The 22,887-nt window shown below is 39.6% G+C and overlaps 1 protein-coding gene and 1 long non-coding RNA gene across 3 annotated transcripts in view; one reads left to right on the plus strand and one right to left on the minus strand.

Moving 5' to 3' along the window:
* ADAMTS9 (ADAM metallopeptidase with thrombospondin type 1 motif, 9) overlaps positions 1-22,887 on the plus strand; it is a 177,550-nt gene that overhangs the window by 103,024 nt on the left and 51,639 nt on the right. For both annotated transcript variants that reach the window (XM_011947181.1, XM_011947182.1), the window contains one exon: positions 17,622-17,789. In XM_011947181.1, coding sequence (XP_011802571.1) covers positions 17,622-17,789 — 168 coding nt within the window. The remainder of the gene's footprint in view (positions 1-17,621; positions 17,790-22,887) is intronic.
* Positions 1-22,887, minus strand: part of LOC105515376 — a 29,067-nt gene that overhangs the window by 3,950 nt on the left and 2,230 nt on the right. The window contains exon 2 of the long non-coding RNA XR_001002314.1: positions 2,665-2,903. This is a non-coding gene — a long non-coding RNA (uncharacterized LOC105515376). The remainder of the gene's footprint in view (positions 1-2,664; positions 2,904-22,887) is intronic.

Raw genomic sequence — 22,887 nt, forward strand, 5'->3', positions numbered from 1 at the left:
ATGAAGTCAGCACCATCAGAGAAGTTGCTTAGTTGATCTCACTGCTCAGTAGTGGTCTCTAGGTCTCACTGCTGGGAAATGGCTGAACTAGGATTTGAATTTAGGATTTTCTGAATTTTAAGCTACTGGTTTAAGCCAAGATATAATCCCCTCATCTCATTGTTTAGTTGATGAAATGGTAAAATGTAACCTGAGTGGAAAGGGTATGTCTACAATGTAAGATTTTATGTTATCCCAGAATGTAATTACTAATATTTGAAATGTTCTGAAATGAATTTGAGCCATTTACAAGTTTTGCTTAGGGGGTAAGCAAAGAAAATCGGGAATGAATATAAGAAAATTGTCTTAAACCAAGTGAAAGAGCAAGATTTGGGGTTTTCAGAAGATTTTAAGAAAAAAGCAACAACCAGTATTAAGCACATATTGGGTGCTATCTCTGGCATTTTTAATATAAATGGAATAACTTGAGGTAATAAATCTAAGTATTTATTTAGTAGGTATATAGATAGTCAGGATGATAGATTTTGTTAGAGCCAGTTAGGAGACTTTATAGATGTTCATGGTGACGAGTTTCCTTGCAGAAAGTAAGATGCTATAGCACTTACAAGTGAATTATGAAAAATGATAAAATTTACTAAAATGTGCTCTCACCATAATAACTCTCTGGTTGAAATAAAGCATATTCAATGCATTGGAATCTCTTCCAAACTCTTTATTGAGCTAAAATTAAGCTACAGGGACTGAACTCTTCTTTTAGCAATGCTGAGTATTGTTCATTCCCATTGGTAGAACAGTCAACCACCTTGAACCCTATTCTTGCATCCTCTTCCTCTCATCACTCCTCATTCTCACAACTACCTCTGTATTCCTTAGTCCATGTGGCAGGTGAATAAAACAGTTATGTTTTGGAAACTTGGTAAGATAAACAGAGGGAAATATAACAGGGAAAAACAGACTGTGTTTGCTTCTTTTTTCTTAGCTAGGACAGAGGAAGAAATATAGACAGAGCCAACACATTTTAAGTGAAAAACCTGTTTCCCCAATCATTTATTTAATTGCCCCATACCTTAATTTCCTCCTGCCTAATGAAACCCACAGTTCAAACTAGGCATACTATAAACAATGTTGAAACGAATGAATGAGCTCAGCTACTCAGGTGCTGAACTCCTTATCACATTAGCCCAGAAATATGGAAGTAAAGAGCTAACTGGTAGGAGAGAATCATTAAAAAGAAAGACATAGGATTATTTAGTGCTGTTGTATTAATAATGATGATATCCTGACTTAGAGAGTTGTATGGTATTTATGTAAAAGAATGTCTTGATTTGAGGAAACAGAGTTTTAGAGATGACGGGATGTTATGTCTCTAAATTACTCTCAAATTGTTCAGGGAAAGACAAAATGATAATAGCATATAGAAAGAGATGGGAGGAGGAAATGTGGTGAAACGTTGGCAACTGGGGACTCAGGATGAGGGGATAGGGGAGATCTTTATGATGTTCTTGCAATCTTTCTGTAAGTTGGAAAATTTTCAACATAAGTTACTTTATAAAATTTCTTAACATAAATACATTCAGAGTGTGTATTTTCCTTCGCGAGGAAATAAAGAGTAGATCTGGATTTATTTCACAACTTTAAAAATTCTAACACATTCTAGGAAGCTGTTTTTAATCTCAGATTTGCACTGTAATGTGATAAAAAAAGGGAGCGGGGTGTGGCAGTCAGAGCTCAGCAGAAATAGAATCTTTCCTACTTTTTTATTGGCTTTTTCCCATGATTTTCTCTTTCCTAAGCCTTCTCTCCTCCTCCTTCCTCCCCATCCCACCCATGCAGCTAAACTGAAAGGCTTCTGGGAATGGTGCATGTTTTTGCTTTCCTTTTCCCAGGGGAATCTAGACTTTCATTGCATCTCTTCCTAGTAAATTCCAGTAAATATCTGGCCATATGCAGACTCCCCCTTGTTTTTAATCTACTGCTACCCAGTCCACATCCAGATTCCTTTGAAAATGAAAGCATTTTCCCAAAAATGTGTGCTGTTTGTTTTCCTTGAGATTAATAAAAGTCCCGCCTAGCCCACTTACCTATTCCTGCCTTGGTATGTGTCCTTTCTTGGTGAAATCATTATTTCCTTCTTTTTGGTTGTCTTTGAATCAGACATAACATATCCGAGACCCCTGCAGTGTGCAGTGTTGTGGACATGATGTCAGGGAGGAAGTGCTGTTCAGAAGAACGTGTTTGTTCATTGTAATTGGGATCTTCATTGTTGTGCATGGGAATTGATTTCACGTTGTACACGGCACGTTTTCTATAGATGGGGGCTTCCCAACCCTTTTAGCTGTAGCCGCTGACTTCGTTGAGTGGATGTTCAGCAAGCCCTTTACAACCCCCTTCCACAAAGAATCTCTGTGTGCCCTGACCTCACCAAGTCAATTTGAATCAATTCAGAACTTGCTGAAAGACTTTCTGAGAACCTTAGTATAATTCAATAGTTCTCAACTGGGAGGTGATTTTAGCCTCCAGTGGACATTTGGCAATGTCTGGAGACAGTTTTGGTTGTTACGAAGGGTATGCAGATGCTATGGGCATCTAGTGGGTAGAGGCCAGGAATGCTGCTTAATAGTCTACAGTGCACAGCACAACCCCAACAACAAAGAATTGGCTTACCCCAAATCTGGAAATAGTGCCACCATTGAGACATTTGGAGCCTCGTTCAAAAGTGAAAGTTGAAAGTCATAGTTGCAGGTCCCGTAGCTCTCTGAAAGCTCTTCCCTCTGGAGAGTTGAATTTTCCATAAAATGTAGGTGAGATTCCAGGGAGCCATCAAGGTCAGTCAAATCCAAGCAAGGTTTTCAAAGATGAGCTGAAAATACGAGGTCTCAAACTTGTCTCACCAGACTGTGAATCTGCAAATCAACAAGCAGCATCACTCATTTTGGGGGGTGGGGTTGAGGGTTAAAAGAAGTGGCAGATATTGTAAATGTTTACAGATGTGCCCAGCTGATCAATAGACATTCTGCTTGGTAACTTTGACAAGAGTAATAAACTTCAAAAGAACAGCATAAATGTGGGTGGGCATTTCTAAGAAAACAAGGGTTATATCCTCATCATGTTCATAATGTTAGTATTATCTGATAGCACTGATGGTCCATATATAGAGATTTCTTTTTAAGTTTATGGTTTCAAACAGAGCTTCCCATATCAGTGATATAATTTGAATATATGAATATGCCAGCAGTATCTAGGAATTGGTCCAACTTGAGCGTCAGAGTTGAGTATATAGGTTTCTCTTTGGGGAACTCTTTTAGAAGTAGGATTAATTCTAGTGAGCATTCTACCTGAGAATTTCTGATTAGGGACTAAGACAGCAGTACATAAAATGTTCCATGGAATGCAAATAGGTATGAAGCAGGATTTCCCAACCTTGGCACTATTGTCATTTGGGGCCAGATAATTTTTTGTTGTGGGGACTGTTTGGGACCTTGTAGATGCTTATCAGCATCCTTGGCCTCTACCTACTGGATGCCAATAGCATACCCCCTCGGTTGTGACAGTGAAAAATGTCTTCAGACATTGCCAAATGTTCCCTGGGAGGCAATATCACTCTTCCTTTTCTGCCAGGTAGTTCTATGAATTTCTCACAGCAGAATTTCTCTTTCCATATTCCTGTGGGCATTAGATGGGTAGAATCATCAGCATTTCCCAGACATATTTGATACCAAGTCCCTATTTGTTAAGTCAAAGAAGTGTGAGGTTATAAAATTGTTCCCTTCCTTCTCTCAGGGAAGTGAAATCCTTATGTTGTAGAGATCACCAAGTTTTCACAGTCAGACGTTTCCACTTTATCTGGGTTTTTAAAAAACCCATCAGAGAAAACTATACTAGGGGATCACCTTTTCCAAATATGTGGCATTAACTTGACTTTCCTATACACGAACTTCTGGGGAAGCAATTTTCTACAGTTCTACTTCCTCGTACCTCCTCTTTTCCACTCTGCAAATCTTTGCTTCTCTAGCAGATGGCAAATGCTATATATTTCCCAACCCCAACCCCCATGCCACACAAACACACTCAAAATGGCAAGCACTGAGACCAGAGGGTCAGAAAACATTTTAGATGATATGTTTTGGTCCCAGAAGGAAAATCAATCTCAATTCTTTTCCTTTAAAAAGGTCATTAACAATGGCCATAAACACTAGTAGTGACTCCAAAGCTTTGAGACTGGAGATGAAATATACTGATAGAGGAAAGGCAAAGAAAATAAACCCAAGACACTGTCATCAACCTCAGAAATTTTATGGTGGAACCTACACTCTAATGAAACATTGGATTTTCCCTGCAATGTTCAAACTTTACTTGATGGAAGACTACAGAAATGTTTATTAAAGAACAGACTTATGCACTGGTGCCCATTGTGGAGGAGATCTTGGTTTTCCATAAGGAAAGTGGATGCTACCTTTCAGAATTAATTGGAACCTTAAATTACCAATTGGCTATGTGAAAAGCCCTTTAAAATTAGAAATTGAATTTTGACTTTTACCTCACTATAATCTTACCAGTAATTCTAGGCTAATAAATTGAGCACATGCAAATGTTTTGCCTAGGAAAGAATCCCTAAAAAAATGAGAAATCTCGACCAGGCGTGGTGACTCATGCCTGTAATTCCAGCACTTTGGGAAGCCCAAGGCGGGTGGTTGCTTGAGCCCAGGAGTTCGAGACCAGCCTTGACAACATGGTGAAATCCCATCTCTACCAAAAATGCAAAAATTAGCCAGTCTCATAACCTGGTCTCTAAATAAATAAATAGATTAAAATTTTAAATAAAATTAAATTTTTAAAAAAAAGCAGAAATTGCCCCTAAACAAAGACACACCACCACCACCAAAAAGCTCACTGCTCTGAATGAATGACTTTCTCCACTTCAGTAGTTATCAACTGATGGACAATTAATTGTCTTACATTTCCTGATGTGACACATAAATGCGCCCATTTGCAATTGGCCAAATGGATTTGACTAGAAGTGGAAAATAATAACAAAGGCCCTCATTTATTAAACATCTGATATAAGCCATGGCCTTGACCAGGCCCTTTGCATGCATTATTGCCAATCCTCTTATAATCCTTGCAAAATAGGTCTTATAATGTCCATTGTGCAGATAGGACTTCTCTGAGATTCAGAGAAGTTAAGAAAGGTTCCCAATAATTATGCAGTCAGTAATTATTGAATCCAGACCTGATGGACTCCAAAGCCCCATGTTTTTCCACTGCCTGTCTTGGGGAGCTTTCAAAACTTCTAGAAACATGAATTTTGGTTTGTGATGCATAAAAGAAACAAGCCTGAGTAGAAACCAGTTCAGCCCTCTTTTGCTTTGTAAAAGTCCTTGGGACTGAGTCCTTGGGATCTGAATGTTTCCCAAGGGTTTTCAGCCAGATTCCTGATTTTGTTTATTTTACTTATCACAAGTCAGAGATAGCTGAATATTTGCATTTCTGAATACGACCTTTTTTACATTTCACTTGGTTTTGAATGGCTTTCAAAGAAACTCAAAAATTGGACTGGGTCACCCAGCAACCTCAGGCCAGAGCTTTGAAATAGATCAGTTTCCCCCGGACTTTCACAGCATCCTAAAATGATGAGAATTAGTACATTTGTAAGGAAAGGTCCTACTGAGCTAAGAAAATTTGGTCTTTCTGGACATGGCCTGATCCTAATATTTGGGTAAAAAGTACTCTCCATAAGAGGTAGATTTGGTGGGAACTGGCTGTAGAGAGTTTGCAGGAGGGTGGCTATGATTTCATTCTATCAAATTCACTCTACAAAATCTTGGGCTCAGTGTTGGTTTTAGAGTCCTGAATATCCTATACTTTGAAAGCAAGCCTTTTTCTAAATGGAAGAAAACTTATAAAATAATTGATCAGGATCACTGAGAAGCATTGTTTTAGATCAGAAGAGTGAATCTTCAGTTTTATGCTTTTAGATGTTTCCCGCCAGAAGAAGGAAAATACCTGGCCTGGATAAAATCCATTCTTACGTATTGCATTTCATTGTATTCTGTTTTTCCTCTCTCTATATATATATATGTATATATGTACATTTTTCCAACCATCTGACAAAAATGTCACTCTAAGATGACATCTTCAGGGAGGGGAAACAACAGTATACGACGCTCAGTGTATGTGGTGGGATCAGTGGCTAAGAATGCACTGTCAATGTTTCTTGCATTTGCAGGGCAGTGTAGTATTCTGAGTTCCTAGCTTCTGCTTGTTTTACATGATATTCTCAGATAATTTTCCCTTTAGATGTCCCCTGTGCATTTAGTTCTGTAGATATGAGTTAAATATTAAACCACAGGAATATGTGGCTCTTTTTGGACTGAATGGATATAAGAAACAGGAGACAACAATCGTTATTTATTTGGTTCTAACAATAAACTGAGCATTGTGCAGAATGTTTACTTGATCTTTATTCTTGTGAGATAAGTGGTTCTAGGTTCTATTAGATATTATTTATTCACTTGTTTCATGAATTCATTTGTACATTCCATAAATGTTTGAGTGTTTTTTATAAACCAGGTACCATTCTAGGCATTTCAGATATAGGAGTGAAAAAACACACAAAAACCTTTGAACTCATTACACTTGCATTCTAGTGGGGGAGTGGAGACAAGCTACAAATCACAAACAAAACAAAAAAGTCAAATATATATTATGAAAAAGGATGGCAATTGCCATAGATAAAAATAAATTAGGGAAGGGGGATAGGAGATAGTATGGAAGAGTAGGTGGGAATTAGATTAAATTAAATTAGAACTTAATTAAATTAATTTAAAGGCGGTTTAGGGAAGTCTCCATTACGAAAGTGACATTTGAGCAAAGATAGGGGAAAATACAAAAGCAAGCCATGTGAGTATCTGGGAAAAGAGTATTACAGGTTAAGGCCTGAAAGCAAGAATACACCAGGCATCTCTTAGTGATAGCAAAAAGACTAGTGTGGCTAGAAGAGAGGGTGTGAATGATAGGATAGGAAATTACAGATGAAACTGAGGGAGACGAACATGAAGGCAGACTGTTGGGCAAGGAGAGGAAGGAGGGTTAGCCTATTGGAAGGAGTTTTTGTTTTCACTTTGAGTGAGATAGGAAGGGACTGGCAGTGAAAGGGTGGGTGGAGGCACTAAGTAGGAACATGAATTTGCTTTTAAAGGTTCACTCTGGCTTCTGAATTTAGCAGAGGGTACAGGAGGAACACAGATGGAAGTGGTAAGACCATTGTAGTAACTCAGATGAGAGAAAGCATTGCTCAGATGACAGTGGTCACAAGGGAAGTGGTAAGAAGTGGTAGGATTCAGAAGAATTTTTGAGATAGTGCCAAAGGATTAGCTGAGAGTTTGACTATGGGGTGCAAGAGTCAGAAAGGGGTCAAAATGACTCCCAAGTTTTATGGACTGGACAGGTGAAAGGATGGAGTTGCCACCAGTTAAAATGGGGCAGCCTACAGGAAGAACAGATGTGTGGAGGAAGATCAGGACTTCTGTTTTGAACATGTTAAGTTTGAGATATGTAGGCATCATCATTTCATATCTCTGTTAAACAGAATTGAATATAGATGCTTGCAGTGGTTAAGTATCTTGCAAAAAATAATAAAGAAAGATATCTCCAGTCAGACCAGGTCTGACTGTCCTAACACTGTGTTCATAGCTACTACACCCTTCTGCCTCGATCTTTCGATTTCCATCTGAATACATCTCAGAGTAGTGTAGTAATCATTTGAATTTGCAGAAAACCATCAAACATAATTTTAGCCTTTGAAAATGCCAAGTCTTCCGTGTTGCGAGCCATTTACATTTTCTCTGGTTATTTCTTCTCATCCCATCCTTTCATAGTGGTACTTTTGAGCCTTTTTTTTTTTTCTTAACCAAAAGGAAGGCAGGAAAAGGAGACAAGAAAAGCCACAAAGGATTTGAATAATGCATATTGAGAGTGACTGTGTGCTGTCCAAACTCCCGATAGAGCAATGCTAAATTGGAGGATGAGCATCTAATTCGATAATGGTTAATATGACCTTTATCCCTGCTGCTGAGATACATTTCTCTGGATACAGGCTCAGACACATATGCACATCTTAGTTCTGGAATTGGCATTAATATCCACCCACAAGTAAATTAATAACATAAGCTGCTCCCCAAAAAATGTTATAAAATTTTCAGGATAGTCTACCTGACATGCTGGCCTGTAAAGATGCTCCTTTCACATCGAGCTTACAGAGGAAGAGCTAGACAGTCAGAGAAAGCAAGACTGGAGGAAGCAATGGAATGAACTGTGTCCCGGTGTCTCTTAAATGACTTGTTGACACATAGATAGTTCTTTGGGACGAGGACAAGATCCGGGGGGCAGACATTGGTTAGGTACATGGATCACTTCTCTACAGAAGCATTTCAGAGGGTGGCTGAAGCTTTCCAGCTCTGTCCCCTGACTGCTTTTGACAGTAGCATAAGTCATGTCAAGTGGGTCTGCCCCAGCACTGTCATCTCCTAGCAGACTGATATCTCCAGGTAGCCTTGAACTCTCCAGTCCAGGCCTTCAATCACAGTCCACCTTGAGAGTACCAAGAAACTTTGGTCACTGTTCCTACCAGTCATAGCTTTCCCACCAATTACTTAATCAGACACAACTTCACTCACCTCTGGAACAAATCTCTCACCCACTGCCCTCCCTGTCTTCCAGATGGCTTTCATAAATAATCCCATGGCAGGCACAGAGTGGGTCCTCGTATTATCTTCACCTCTTTCCTGAAAAATGTGAACATCATTATTCTGCTGATGTCAGGTTACAAAGAATCATTTGCAGGGCAGTGTAGTAAACCTTGAAAGGGAAAAGAAGTCCTACAGAAACAGGCAATGTGTTTGGGAATGAGGAATCAACTGGGTAATGGAGCCCTGTTACCCCCATGAGGGGTAACACTGCCTGGTGATTATTGTCTTCAGTTCTCCAGGGTATCCCTGGATATAGCCACGATAGAATTCGCCAGGTGCTACATTTGTGGATTTCCTTGGTTTTTGTTCCTTTCTTGATGGGGAAACCAACTGTAAAATATTTCCACTCTTACACAACAAAAAGAGCCCTAATTTGGGTTTCATAGCTTGTATAACTAATTTCATATACTGCTATATTTAATGTTGAAATTTATTTTCCCTTCTATGAAGATGTTACATTGTGAGATCAAAGGTTGGGGAACTGGAGAGCCCTGTCCCCCATATTCCTGGGGGCGATGGGGTGGGAGTGGAAGGTGTGAGCCCCTCACTGTCTCCCTTTATTTGCCTGGCCCTGCCATCTCCCTTACTAAGCATATGCAGGGCCACCTACTTGGTTCTCATATTGACAGCAGCCCTCGACTGTGCTCCAAGAGTTGACATGTGAATCTTGGTTCCTTTTCTTAGACCTTTGTAGCATTGCAAAGGCTGGAGTGTTGGGGGGCAGTGGGGACGGGAGGATGGCCTAATGCCCCATCCGGCTGGGATGACCGTGACTCCCACATCCGCTTTCTTCCTTGGTGTTCCCTGCCAATCTCAGGCGCTCTCAGCTCCTTTTCATGGTAATAAGTGCCAGGGTGGTCCCAGACATAAACAGCCATCAGGCAGGCCTTGTCAACACTGGCTTTACGCCCTGAAGTCACAGCCCTTGTTTCCTAGTAAAGCTTTCTCTCCCTCCTTCCTCAATATTTTGGTTGTCGCTGCCACTGTTCAGAGCCATTCTCGTTTTGTGAGAAGCCTGTAAAACCTCCCCTAAGTGGGTTCATTGCCAATAAGGAGATATGTTTTTTGACAAAGGACTGTGACAACTCTCACAGCAGAGCAGGGCGTGGCAGGGAAGTGAGTGACTGTGGATTCCATAATGGTTATCATTGACGCTGCTTCTGTGACTCAGGACATTTAAAGAAATGGCATAACAAAAGACAAGGGAGAAACGCAGGAGTTCTTGAGAAAAAATAAGTGTAAGCAGGGAATGATGGAGGAGAAAAGGGATGTGGCATTCAGATATAGCATCTTTCTTCTCCTTACTCTGGTGAGAAGAGACAATATTGATAAGTAATAGTCTCTAAGAGAGAAAAGGGCAGTATGGAAGGAATCTTCAACATGTATGACTGCTCTGTGGATTGATTTCTCTGGGACCTTTGGAGAGAAAAGCACTTTGCCCATTTACGGGGATGAGATCTTGCCAAAGTCCTACCTTTACCTATCCATGCCTCTGTTAGAATGTTAGACTCCATTAGTTAACAATATTTTTGTTGGCCGGGCGCGGTGGCTCAAGCCTGTAATCCCAGCACTTTGGGAGGCCGAGACGGGCGGATCACGAGGTCAGGAGATCGAGACCATCCTGGCTAACACGGTGAAACCCCGTCTCTACTAAAAATACAAAAACTAGCCGGGCGAGGTGGCAGGCGCCTGTAGTCCCAGCTACTCCGGAGGCTGAGGCAGGAGAATGGCGTAAACCCGGGAGGCGGAGCTTGCAGTGAGCTGAGATCCGGCCACTGCACTCCAGTCCGGGTGACAGAGCGAGACTCCGCCTCAAAAAAAAAATATTTTTGTTAAACTCACCTTTTAAACTTGGTGTTAAGAGATATTCTAAGAGTCCACTGAATAGAAATAATAGTAGTGATGATGCCAAAAAAAATGTACCATTTGTATGCTGTCTGGCTGAAACACAAAGAGCTTTGCGTGCATTGTCTCATTTAATTGTAGCACAATGACATTGGGTACAGATACTACTATTCTCCCATCTTACAGAGAACAGATCTGAGCTGAGAGAGGTGAAGTCACTTGCCCCTAGTGGCACCTTGGTAAAATGACAGGTAGGATTGCGGCCCAGGTCTGTCTGACTCTCAAAGCTTTGCAACATTTTAGAGCAAAATGAAGACATACACCCTCCCCACCACCCCAGCTGCCATTTCCTGTGTTGGCAGCACCCAAGCACAGCCACCCCTTGGAATTTGCTCTTCACTGGTTGCTTTGGAACAAGAGGTTGTTACACTCTTGCTTGGGAATAAGAAAGAATCAGAGTGCGTGGTTAGCTCTGGTTTTTGAACAGCACCAGAACCTAGCCCCAGGCTTCCATTGCAACTGAACCCAAATAGCATTCTGTACTAGGGACAGAAGCTTCTTCAGCCTGCATTTTCTCCTTCCCTGCTGTGTGACCTTGAGCACAACGTGTCTCCTTTTCTCTAGTCTTGAATTTGTAAAATAAATAGATGGACAGGATAATCTTTGAGATGCCCTGCAGATTGAACATTCAAGAGATTTTTCCTTGGTGAATTGCCAGGGGGCCAAAATTTACAACCTGCAGCCTTCGCTTCTTGACCATGTAAAGAGCATTCACCCATCAATGGAAATAGGAATTTACTATGTGGCATCTGGTAGGCCTCAAAGAGTTAATAAACCTTGAAAAATGGCCAAGAGAAAAGTAGTGTCGCTTCAGCCAAGGGGAAGTGTGGCCCTTTATTTATGGGATTGTATGTTTGCTTTTTGTAGTGTCTTTCTTCACAGGCACTAAAGGTGTTGTGAGAAAAGGTATTAAAGTGAGAACTATTGACATTGCATAGCTACTCTCTTCCTGGGAGACTGAGGAATCGGGCAACTCTAAAATAGTCTTAAGACACATTTCTTGAGGTCCTTGCTTTCTGTTGTTGCCATGGGTATAAGTAGAGGTGAGCAACTGGTTGTCTTAACCAGGCCATTTTTCCAGTGTAACTTAAGGATTAAAGTGATTGGGGGGGGGGGGGTGTGTGTATGTATGTGTTTCTTGCCCAGTCAACCAGGCTGGAGTGCAGTAGCACAGTCATAGCTCACTAACCCCAAACTCCTAGGCTCAATCAATGTTCCTACCTCAGTCACCCAAGCAGTTGGAACAATAGCCATGCACGATGCCCAGCTAATTTTTCTTTCTCTTTTTTTTTATTTTTTTATTTTTTGTTTTCTGTAGAGATGGGGTCTTGTCATTGCCCAGGCTGGTCTCAAACTCCTGGGTTCAAGTGATCCTTCCACCTCTGCCTCCTAAAATTCTGGGATTAAAGTCATGAACCAGAGTGACCAGCCCGTGCTGTATTTAAAGCCTAACTCTCCTCCTTCCTGGTGCTGTGACCCTGGGCAAATGACATCACCTCTTTGACCCTCAGTCTCCTTATTGATATAAAAAAATCCTAATAGCGCCTGAGCCACCAGACTGCTCCTGGAATTAAATGAGAGAAGCCAATGTTCTTTAGCCCAGTATCCTGCTCATAATAAGAACACAATGAAAGGTAGCTAGTATGATTTTCAGGAGTTCTGCTCAGACTGAGAGAGAGTGCCCTTGGGGTGGCCTTTTTGAATCTAAATAACTTGTGCCAAATGAGTTCGGCGTTGGCACCGTGAGTCGGATTCCAGGTGGTTCTTTCTGTCCGACCTTTACAAAAACATGACATTTGCTTTATAGTACACCTCTGTGATGGCTATAGCTTTCATATGTTCATTCATTTCCATAAATGTTTGCTGACTGACTACAGTGTGGAAAGCAGCAAGTAAACATGTGTGAGTTGCAGCTACTATCTTTTTTCCATGTGGTAAGTCCCACATGGTTTTCCAGGCCTTCCACTGAGCAACGTTTGAAACTTTGATCACTAAATCTATATCCTTGTGCTCATGGTCTTTCTTCAGTGGAACAATAGGTACAGGTGGGCATCTCCTTTGCTTCCCCCAACAGTGTGACGCCCAGGCAGTATTCACTTCATTTGTCACTGTAATTGGCAAAGGCAGTCCTGAACCTTGGGCATACACGCTGCATCCTTTCTGATGACATACTTTCCAGATGAGCTGTGATTTTATGTTTTGTTAAAGTTAAAATGAGAATAGAATCAAGAAGAGCTTGTTGTTGTATGAAAAGATACAACTGAACATTTTTTAAATGAAGTAATTTAAATGTTATTCTCATAGTCTGTAGACTCACAAGGGAAAGAACTTGAATAGTAATTCATTCAGTCTCCTGTCTCAAAACACCTATCTGAGTGATGGTTAGCCATCTGTTGTCAAAAATCCTTAGATCAGAAGAGCCTTGACAACTTGGTAATAGGTTCTAGTATATGACATTTCTCTTGGCCTTTCAGGGCTTGTTATTTCTCCCCTGCTATCAGCCAGTCCTGTGGTTGGAAATATGGACTAGTCAGTACCCCCATTTCATATTTCATGTATACAGATTTTCTCATCGATCCAGACCACTTGGAGATGGGAATCACCTAGATACATAGAACTGTGCCCAGACACTGTGCTAGGGCTGTCCCCCTGGCCCATCCATTAGTCCTTGCATAGCGGGCATCTGCCATAACTCAGGCAGTCCTGGTCCTCATTCAATCCCCTTCTAGTGCTATTTCTAAGCCCCTGCTTTTTCTTTTTTCTTTTCTTTTTTTTTTTTTTTTTTAGACGGAGTCTCGCTTGCGCTGTCACCAGGCTGGAGTGCAGTGGAGGATCTCGGCTCACTGCAACCTCCGCCTCCCAGTTTCCAGCGATTCTCCTTCCTCAGCCTCCCAAGTAGCTAAAACTACAGGTGCACGCCACCATGCCCAGCTAATTTTTGTATTTTTAGTAGAGAAAGGGTTTCACCATGTTGGCTAGGATGGTCCTGATCTCTTGACCTTGTGATCCACCTGCCTTGGCCTCCCAAAGTGCTGGGATTACAGGCGTGAGCCACTGCACCCGGCCGCCCCTGCTTTTTCTAAGCCCCAGCATCTTCCACCCCCACCCAGAAGCCTCCTTCTGGCCAGATCCTGTGTACATCTCTGACCTCTACCTTCCCCTTCTTATTTTCCTTCTTGGTTCCTTATGGTATCTTTAGCAGCTCTGTGTAGAAATCCATCTTCTTTTGGATGTCCAGGTTCTTGGCAGCCTTGGCAACCCCAGGGATCCCATTCTCTTTAGTTCTCCAGCCCTTCTCATTCAGGCAGACACACCAGGGCTGTTTTCTGGCTTCTCAATAACTAAGAAACCATGTTGCTCGGTATAAGTGAAAGGACCAATGTGGGGCACCCCTAAAACCAGAGACAGCACACCAAACCCAAATTCATCTGCACCATATCCAGTGCTACTGCTTGAGAGCGAGCCCTCGATAGAGGTTAAGAACAGACGGCCCATGTCTTAAGTTTCCTTTCCACCAGATAAATTGAAATGCAAGGATTTCAAGCACTTAGACCTTAATTAGTGAAAAGTTTTATCACAACATCTGAACAAAATGCCACATTTCAACATCCCCTTCAAACCACCTCACAGAAACAAAAGCCTGAATACCCAAGCACTTGGGATGCTGACTAAATTTAACCGTTATGTCTCAGTGACACATGTTGATGTAAAAGTCAGTGCCTGAGAAAGGACTGGAAATGATCAGATGGAAATGTCCCTCAGAATGTGAGAGCTGAAACTTGTGTTTATTTGATTATCAAAATGACAGCCCCTCTATCAAATCATAGTAGACCCATTAATAAACCTGTTAGATTTGAACATTTCCACGAGCAGCTGCCTTTCTTCATTGGTAAGTTAGAAAGCATTAAAAGAAGAGTGTTTGCTATCAGATTAGATACCTTGAGAATTTCCTAATTGCCTTTAGATCTTAACAATATTAGGCAAATAATATGTGTGGCGAGTGCTTCATTGTTTTTTCCAACTCAATTCCAGTCAAGTCCCCAAATTTAAAAACAAAAGCAAAACACTGGAATGGGTAGGTTGCAGCTAGTCCAGACAGTAAAAAGATAAGGCATTGTATTTAGAAACTACTTCATCCATCTTCATTCCATGAGCAATAGATGTCAGTTATACCTCAGATAAATTTTTATCAGTAAGGTTGGTGATAATTTAACTATTTTTTCATTGTGCTGTTACTGTTTCCAACAGAAACGTATTGATTTGTGTTGAAGTCATGTGGGAAGCACTGTATAGAGCATTGCAGTTATGCCATTCTGAAAACACCAATGGTCTCCACTAATAGTACCTATCTCTATTACTGAGTTTCACTGGATTATTGGGATGATTAAATTGGATGATGCATATAAAGTCTTAGGGTAGTGCCTGGCTCATAAATGTGAGAGAGTTGTACCTTTTCAAATTCTTCCTCTACAGATTGTTGCCAACTTTTAGGCTGTACCTTCTGATGACCACAGTAGATTGCTAAATTAATATTTCTAACAACTCTCTTTTCCCTTATATATTAAGAGACAGCTTGTTTGGACTATTTGTATATTGAAATGAGTATCCCTACGGATAGACTTGTGTTAAGGTCACCCATGTTCATTTGATTACTCTAACACAACTGTGTTTCTTCACCCTAGTCAAGCAAATTTTACCACCCATGATTCTATATCCTTTAAGTTTAACTCATTTCCTAGAAATAAATGTATCTTTGATTCCCAATGCTGTATCTCCCAGTTTTCCCCATCTCTGTAAGTGTTATCACTGTCTATCCAGTGGCCCAAACCAGAAACCTGAAAGTTATCCCTGATACTGCTCTTTCCTCTCCACCCTAGAGTAGATCCATCATTTCTACTTCAAAAAAAAAAATACATCTTAAATCCACCAACTTCCCCTATCCGAGCATTCCTGAGTCAGTTTCTCATTTCCACTCACACTGTATTCCCATTTGGGCTCTACTCAACAAAGTAAATTTTTTGAAACAAAAATCAGACCATGTCTTACTCTGACTTGAAACTCTTCAGTGATTTTTCATCTTGTGCAGAATAAAATCCAAACTCATAATTGTAGTTCATAGCTTTGCTGCCTGACCCCAGGAAGCCCCTCAGTGAGCCCTCTTCCAACCACTCCAGCCTGTTTGTTTCCTAGTACTTATCTCAATGAATAACCATATATTTATTTTTGTCATCACTTAAGTAATGTCAGTTTCCCTCACTGGTCTGTAAGCTCCATGAAGGTAGAGACTTGTCAGTTTTGTTTATCACTATATTTCTAGTACTTTGCATAATTTCTGGAACATAGTAGGTGCTCTATAAATGTTTGTCACATAAATAAATGAATTCATTCCAAATTCAAGTGAACCCTTATATTATTTTCTTTTTGGAGAAACATTTTAAAATATTAAAATTGGTCACTATTAATAGGGATTATCTGTGTGCAAGTCATCAGTCCACTTTTAGAGTTTGTGGAGATACTTCTAGGAACTTCATTCTAAAAGCCTTCTAGAATTATATTGCAAAATCTTTATATAGATCAAACACTATAGGCTGAATGATGAATATTTTTGTTTTGGTATAGATATTTCAAGTTGGGTGCCTTCCTTCCATCCTGTATACTCTATTAAGATTTTCAGAATGACTACTCCAAATCATAATATTCATAAAATTAGAGCCCAAATGAAAACAGCAATATTTTTACCTCCTAAAGTTAAAAAAATTAAAGCCAAATGTATTAATATGCATACTTTACATTTCTCTATGAGCAACTATTGAAAATTTTATAGTGGTTTGTGTTTACTAGAAAAACATGTCTGGTACATTTATGAATGGATAACTGTGAGCATGCTTGGTAATAGTGGCTGAATTAATATGAGGCTACATGTTTCACATGGTGCTATTTATTAGGCATAAAAGGGCATGTTGGTAATTTAACAGAATCACAAAGTTAGTGGGGGAAATAAGAAATATTGAATAGAAGGAAGTGACACTTGAAATCTGTTTTCATTGCGTTTTCACATTTTGTTCTTCATTCTTAAACTCATTTCCCTCTAAAAAGCAAGACCATTATATTGGGGAATAATGTGTCTTGAAAACCTGAGCCAGCAGCTTATGATCCGAGTGGTAATGACTTCTGTAATCACTAATGAGGCAATGGACATTGCATATCTCAGCACACTCACTGGGGCCAGTCTCTTGCCTGTTTTACAAAAAGCTGTCATATCAAATTTTTGTCCCAACTCCATGGGCACTTTGATTCCTAAACCTTTCTGAGAAACCTAATCTGAAATCAAAGTCAAGTTTCTCAGATGTGGTCAGACAAGGTCACATTTAAAACAGTCCAGTGAATCTGCAGATCAAAGTTGAAAGGTAATGCCTACCTCCCAAAATTGGCACAGACTTACCTGCTAGCTTACCTTTCAGTTTCTAACGTGCCTTTTTCACCTCTTCCCAATGGACTAGAGCTTATCCTCTGGAAAATGGTTGAAGAGTTTTATTCTTAAATCATTTAATGAAGAAATTGAACATAGTTGTATTTTAGAAATGCACCTTTATCCCAGTCAGTGAATCACAAGGCATTTTTTTGAAGAAATATCTCACTGTTTCATAGTAGGACTTCCTAAAATCAGAATTTCATGGTAATTTCAGGTTCATGAGCTTTATTTTTGGCTCTAATGATCAGGATTTACCCACACTCTTGAGTGAGCCAAAATGCCACACAGGATTGCTGCTGTAATGCTATGGACATTTTTTTTTTCAATGCCACCTTCCTTCCCTATTGAGCCTTGAGATATTATCCAAACTGGCGCTGTAAAAGAGAGAAATGGTAACTCTTGTTAGGCATTGTCTTAACATCTCACAACGCAGGTTTTTTCTCAAACTCCATGTGATTAAAAAACAACAACAACCTTGCCATTGCTTTATATTGCAGTGTTCTGTCTCTTGTGGTCGAGGGCATAAACAACGAAATGTTTACTGCATGGCAAAAGATGGAAGCCATTTAGAAAGTGATTACTGTAAACACCTGGCTAAGCCACATGGGCACAGAAAGTGCCGAGGAGGAAGATGCCCCAAATGGAAAGCTGGCGCTTGGAGTCAGGTGAGCAATGCTTCTCCTCTACTGACTGCTTCCTTACTTTTGGCCACGTGGCTGACACCAGTGTGTTCATTTGTGTTTCTATGCACGGTTTTGGTTTTACCGAGGGGAGCTCGGGGACTGGGAGGGGAGAATCATTACCTAGATAGTCAGGATACTTACTAGCTGTGTGACATTGGGCTTCAGCCTCTGGAGCTTTGGATAATACCTATAATTAGGGGTGGCTGTGAGGGTGAATTCTAAGTGGAAATAGGGGTCAGATGGAGCACAGAGCAGTCCTTTAATACTTCACTGATGGCATTGCATTATCACCACATAGAAAACTACTAATTCAGACTGCACTGAAGCTGATATGGTCACCTGGCAGAAATTGAGTCTTGGTTTACCTTGAAGGTTCTTGAAGAAAGGGCTATCAACAGAAAGTGTTAGAAAATACCTCTGCCTGTTTGCTTATTTACAAAAGGTGAAGGACAGGAGGGAGAGTTCTCTGTTATTTTCCAGCTATATAACCTTGGGTAATTTAGTTTTCCTGAGCCTACTACACCTGGCTCTTATGACGACTTAATGCAATCGTGAATGCCCAGTGCTTTGCAGGGGTCTTGAATCTAGTAGGCTCTCGAGTAATATTTTGTTTGGGCAAGTGTGATGTGTGTGTGGGATGGAGAAGGGGGTGAGTACCCAAGACACTGATTACAGTTAGACTCCACTAATTCTAAACATTTCATAAGCTAGTCAGGAACTGGGTGTGAGTTTCCCTGTTGAACTTGAAACAGGAACTTTAGAAGCTTCTGTTTAATCTATAAACACTGGATATGTGAACTAAAACCATTCATATCAAATCCTTAGAATAGATCAAACTCTACACTTGCACATTTTCTTAGTTTGGTTGAAGATGCCAACTTAAAAGTAATAAGGCTCAATTTCTTTTGAAATATTCTGTATTTAATGCTGCTCCTTCTCTCCACTAATCTGAATCAATGAGGTTTTACTGTATTTCTGGTGCTTCCGTGCAGTGGAGAATCATTCAGATGACTCCAGATAATCGGTGGGAATCTAGGTTCAAGGTTGGCGGGCTCTAGAATGGATTCTTCCAGAGCCTAGAATCTTGATTCTTAAGGCCCCAAAATAGCTTTGGTCATAGCTACATTAACATGGGGAGGATTTGAGAATCCTCCATTTCAATATGACTAATGGAAAATTCCTTCAGAAACCTGAATGTATTTTCAGTACATCAGGGCAGTGATGCCCTGATCTGGCATCACTGCCCTCCATATCTTCCATCATCAATCCCCAGGGCAGTGGCCTCATCCCTCTCAAGGCCTTGATCGTAATGAAACACAGGGGTTTTGTTTGTTTTAATTTAACAATTAAAAAAAAAAAATCTGTACCCAGCCAGTGCTTGTTCCTCCTTTGCCTTCCTTCAGGGAGCATATTCAAGGCAGTATTTCATACCAATCATCCTTCTTAATGTTTTTCTAAGTGATCCTTATCATCTGTTAACTTCCATCCCTTTTATTTGTTGGAGCTATTTGATTCACGTAAAAGCTCACAGCTAGCATTATTTAAGATACCATGCTAATTAGCGTGTCCTCTTGTGGACTTTCATGATCTGTTACTTTTGTATGTTCCTTGGCCTCTACTTATCTATTTGTATTTACCTCTGAATATTAAGTTTAGAGCACATAAGTGATGCTCATGTTAAAAGCCAATATTCACAAAGGATAATTAAAATAATATTTTGGTCTTTATTGGTAAACACAGAGTGAGTTTTAATCCAGCATCGTGTGATCTTGATGGGAAGCCTGAAATTGCTTACAAAGCTGAATGATTAGGTTTAAACCCTGGGGGTTTTTGCCAACATAAGGTAATAGGATTATCAGAATGCCTCCCCAGAAAAAACTGCACCTGTTCAAAATGATTGCTTGGAAAAATCAAGTCACCTTTGTAGAAAATGCAAGTAAACACAGTTATATAATGGTCTGTGGCCAGCCTTATAATGTCCTGATTTGATTTGTAGAAATGAATTATAAAAGCAGGCAAGACAAAGTACTGCATGGGTAAAATTCAATTTGGGTAATTTAGAAGTGTACCTGAAAATAATCAGACCCGGTGGTTAATGGAGAAAGACGGTCTGCATGATTAAGGATTATTGGCTTCCTAATGATCCAATGGTAAACAAGAATATCCCTAAGGCTGTGATATTAAGCAAGAGTAATGATTGTCCACTTGCAGCAATATTTAGAAGATTTTATATCTGGCCTTTCTGTTTTCTGCCAGTAGTTACAGCCTAGTCATCCTGTCTTCAAGGTAGGAAAAATAACTGGTTTAATTTCTCATCACATTCAAAGGTCTGATGATAATATGATACATAGAATATTGGGATAGAAACTATGATAGCCATGGTAATCTTTACAGTCTCTCCCCCAGTATTGATGTTTTGAGATTGGATATTTCACTTCTGTGTCTTCTGAAATCTTGAATTTGTAAAGAAAATCAGCTTTTCTTGAAGGGGGCGGAATTATCCTTACTAAGGCCTCAAAGGGTTTTTCTCTCTCCGAAAAGGTTACATTTAATTTGTTTGGATATTTTTAATCAAGAGCTAAGGAATGCCTATGAATTTTTAAGACAAAAATTAGCATCAAGTTCTTGATTCAGACTGACAAATGTGAAGACTCTATATTCCCATTATGCAAAAGCATTTCACAGTAAAACTTTTTTAACGTATCCTATCTCTATAGAGTTTTTAAAATAAAGATCAAAAATAAAAAGAATAAATTATCAGATTATAATGAAAGTAACACACCAATGAGTTCATTCAATCAAGTCATTCATCAGTCCTGAGACGCAGGTCTTTTTCACAGTTCAACACGTTTGTGGTCAGGATGGGCTTCACAAACTATGGAATGTCATGATTTCCTTAACAGCCCTTGTTGTCTTTCTTAGTGCTACAAAATATAATGATGTGTCTTGCAATCAGTGTTGTCTTACATTCAATGAAGTAAGCATTAATTTTTAAAAGATCTTCAGTGCTAATGCTGAAATGGAAACTGGCAAATTACATTAGGAATATACCATCCATTCTTGATTAAGACTTTTCTTATAATTACAGTTAGAGCAGCTGGGTTGTGGTGTCATTCTGAAGTGTCCTTCAAGTGTTTAATAGAGAAATGTGGCAAATGAGTGGCTTGTGTTATTTGAGAAATTAAGGAAGCCATATGCATGTGGTCAGTGAGGAGAACCAGAGTTGCTTTAGTATTTTGTGCTTTCCATTTATTTTGTTTTTATCTGAAGCCTGAGCATTGATATTGAATTGTCTGAAGACAGGCCTCTCACCCACACCCTCACTCACCTAGTACAAAAGACTGCATCATATTAGCACCAATTTAAAAACTGGGATCACAAATGCACATTCGCAGTAGCTATGCTACCTTGTCTAAGACAAATTTTACTTTGTGTTTTTGGTTTTGTTTTCGCTTGAGTTAGGGTGATTATCTCTGTTTTTTGTTTTATTTGTTTATGGAGTATCTTCCCAAAAGGTTTATTGGGAAGTATCAGAGGTATTTTATGTAAAATGCTTAGCCTAGAGCTAAGCTTTCAACTGGGGGTGATTTTGTAACCCACGGGACATTTGGGAATGTCTAGAGACAGTTTTGTTTGTCACAACTTTGGGGGAAATGAGGAGGAATGCAACTAGCATCTGGTGGGTATAAACCAGGGATGCTGCGAAACTTTCTACAGTGCACAGGAAAACCCTCACACAAAAAAAGAATTATTTAATTGAGAAACCTCAGTATACTAGCTTATACTGTATGCTAGTATAGAAAGCCTAGCATATAGTAAATGCTTAGTAAAAGTTTGTATTATTGTTACTATTATTACTTATAAAAGTTGGTTTATATAGTTATTTTTCAAACTAATCGCTGCTTTAATGTCATCACCATAATTTCAGCAGTAATCCTGGAAGAAAGTACTTTAAAACTCTTTCTAGGTTTTCAAGTATGTATTATGATTCCCTAAACATGAAAAGTTCCATGGAGATTCTTTCTCACTATGGAAATAAGCATCAAGTTCCCCTTTTAAGTTGGTGAATTCTGCATACTAGCATTGCACAGTGGGGAGTAGACAGAGATGAAACATAGCTCCCAGCTCAGTAGTTCAGAACGAAAAACATCTACTTTCAAACCTGCACGAATCGACTGTGGTGGTGGGATGATGGCTGTAGAGGGAGCACATTAATAGAGGCCATTCAGAGTTTGTTTTCATCTGCAAACGAACTAAAAGGTGTGCTGAACAGAACAAGAAAACTTGGATTTACACACACATACACATACCACAACCATTACTGCCTCCAGGGTCACACAGAGGTCTTTCTGATGCTGTTTTATTCATGGGGGTGCCTGCACAAATCTCTCAGAATTCCAAGCAAGCCTGGCTAGCTCTGTGTGCAAACTGTTGCCTCCCTTGAGACAGCACAGGAAGAAAAGTTGAACACAGAAAACTAACTACGATGGAGTGTACCTCATTTTGAGCAAAGATTACTGTGAATGCATTATTCAGAAAGGCAGGCTTGTACCTTGCTGTGAGCACTTAAGTCATGTAGAAACTTTTGAATGTGGTATTTCAAAGCTGGCTTTGACATCATGAAAATCAGAAGCCAGAGTGACATATTGTATAATTGAACCTTCCTGTGTCTTAATTTGTCTTTTGAAAAATTATCAAACACTGTAGGAAGTGATTTTTTAAATGCTGGATACTTATGGCTCTTAGTACCATGCCTTCATTGAACCATAAGTAATTTTTTCAATTACAATATCATCAAAAAGAGGTTTCATTTATCTAGTAGCCTGAATAGTCTTATACATTCTAAAAGTCTTTAAATATGTTTTCATTTTTCTTTAGGTTGTTAAAACATTATGGGATTCTGCATATATTTAAGCTCTATACCAAACTCAAATTTGTTTACAATATTCTTTCTGCATTTCTATTTGGATGTATTGTTCCAGAAATGTGCTCTTTTATATTTAAGACCCCAAATTGAAATAGTCAAAAGACTTTTTGGTTGTTGTTTATTGATGATGATAATGTTTGAACATTTCTGTCA

Source organism: Colobus angolensis, unplaced genomic scaffold, assembly GCF_000951035.1.
Source record: "Colobus angolensis palliatus isolate OR3802 unplaced genomic scaffold, Cang.pa_1.0 Scaffold26, whole genome shotgun sequence".
In the NCBI taxonomy this organism is placed as follows: Eukaryota; Metazoa; Chordata; class Mammalia; order Primates; family Cercopithecidae; genus Colobus; species Colobus angolensis.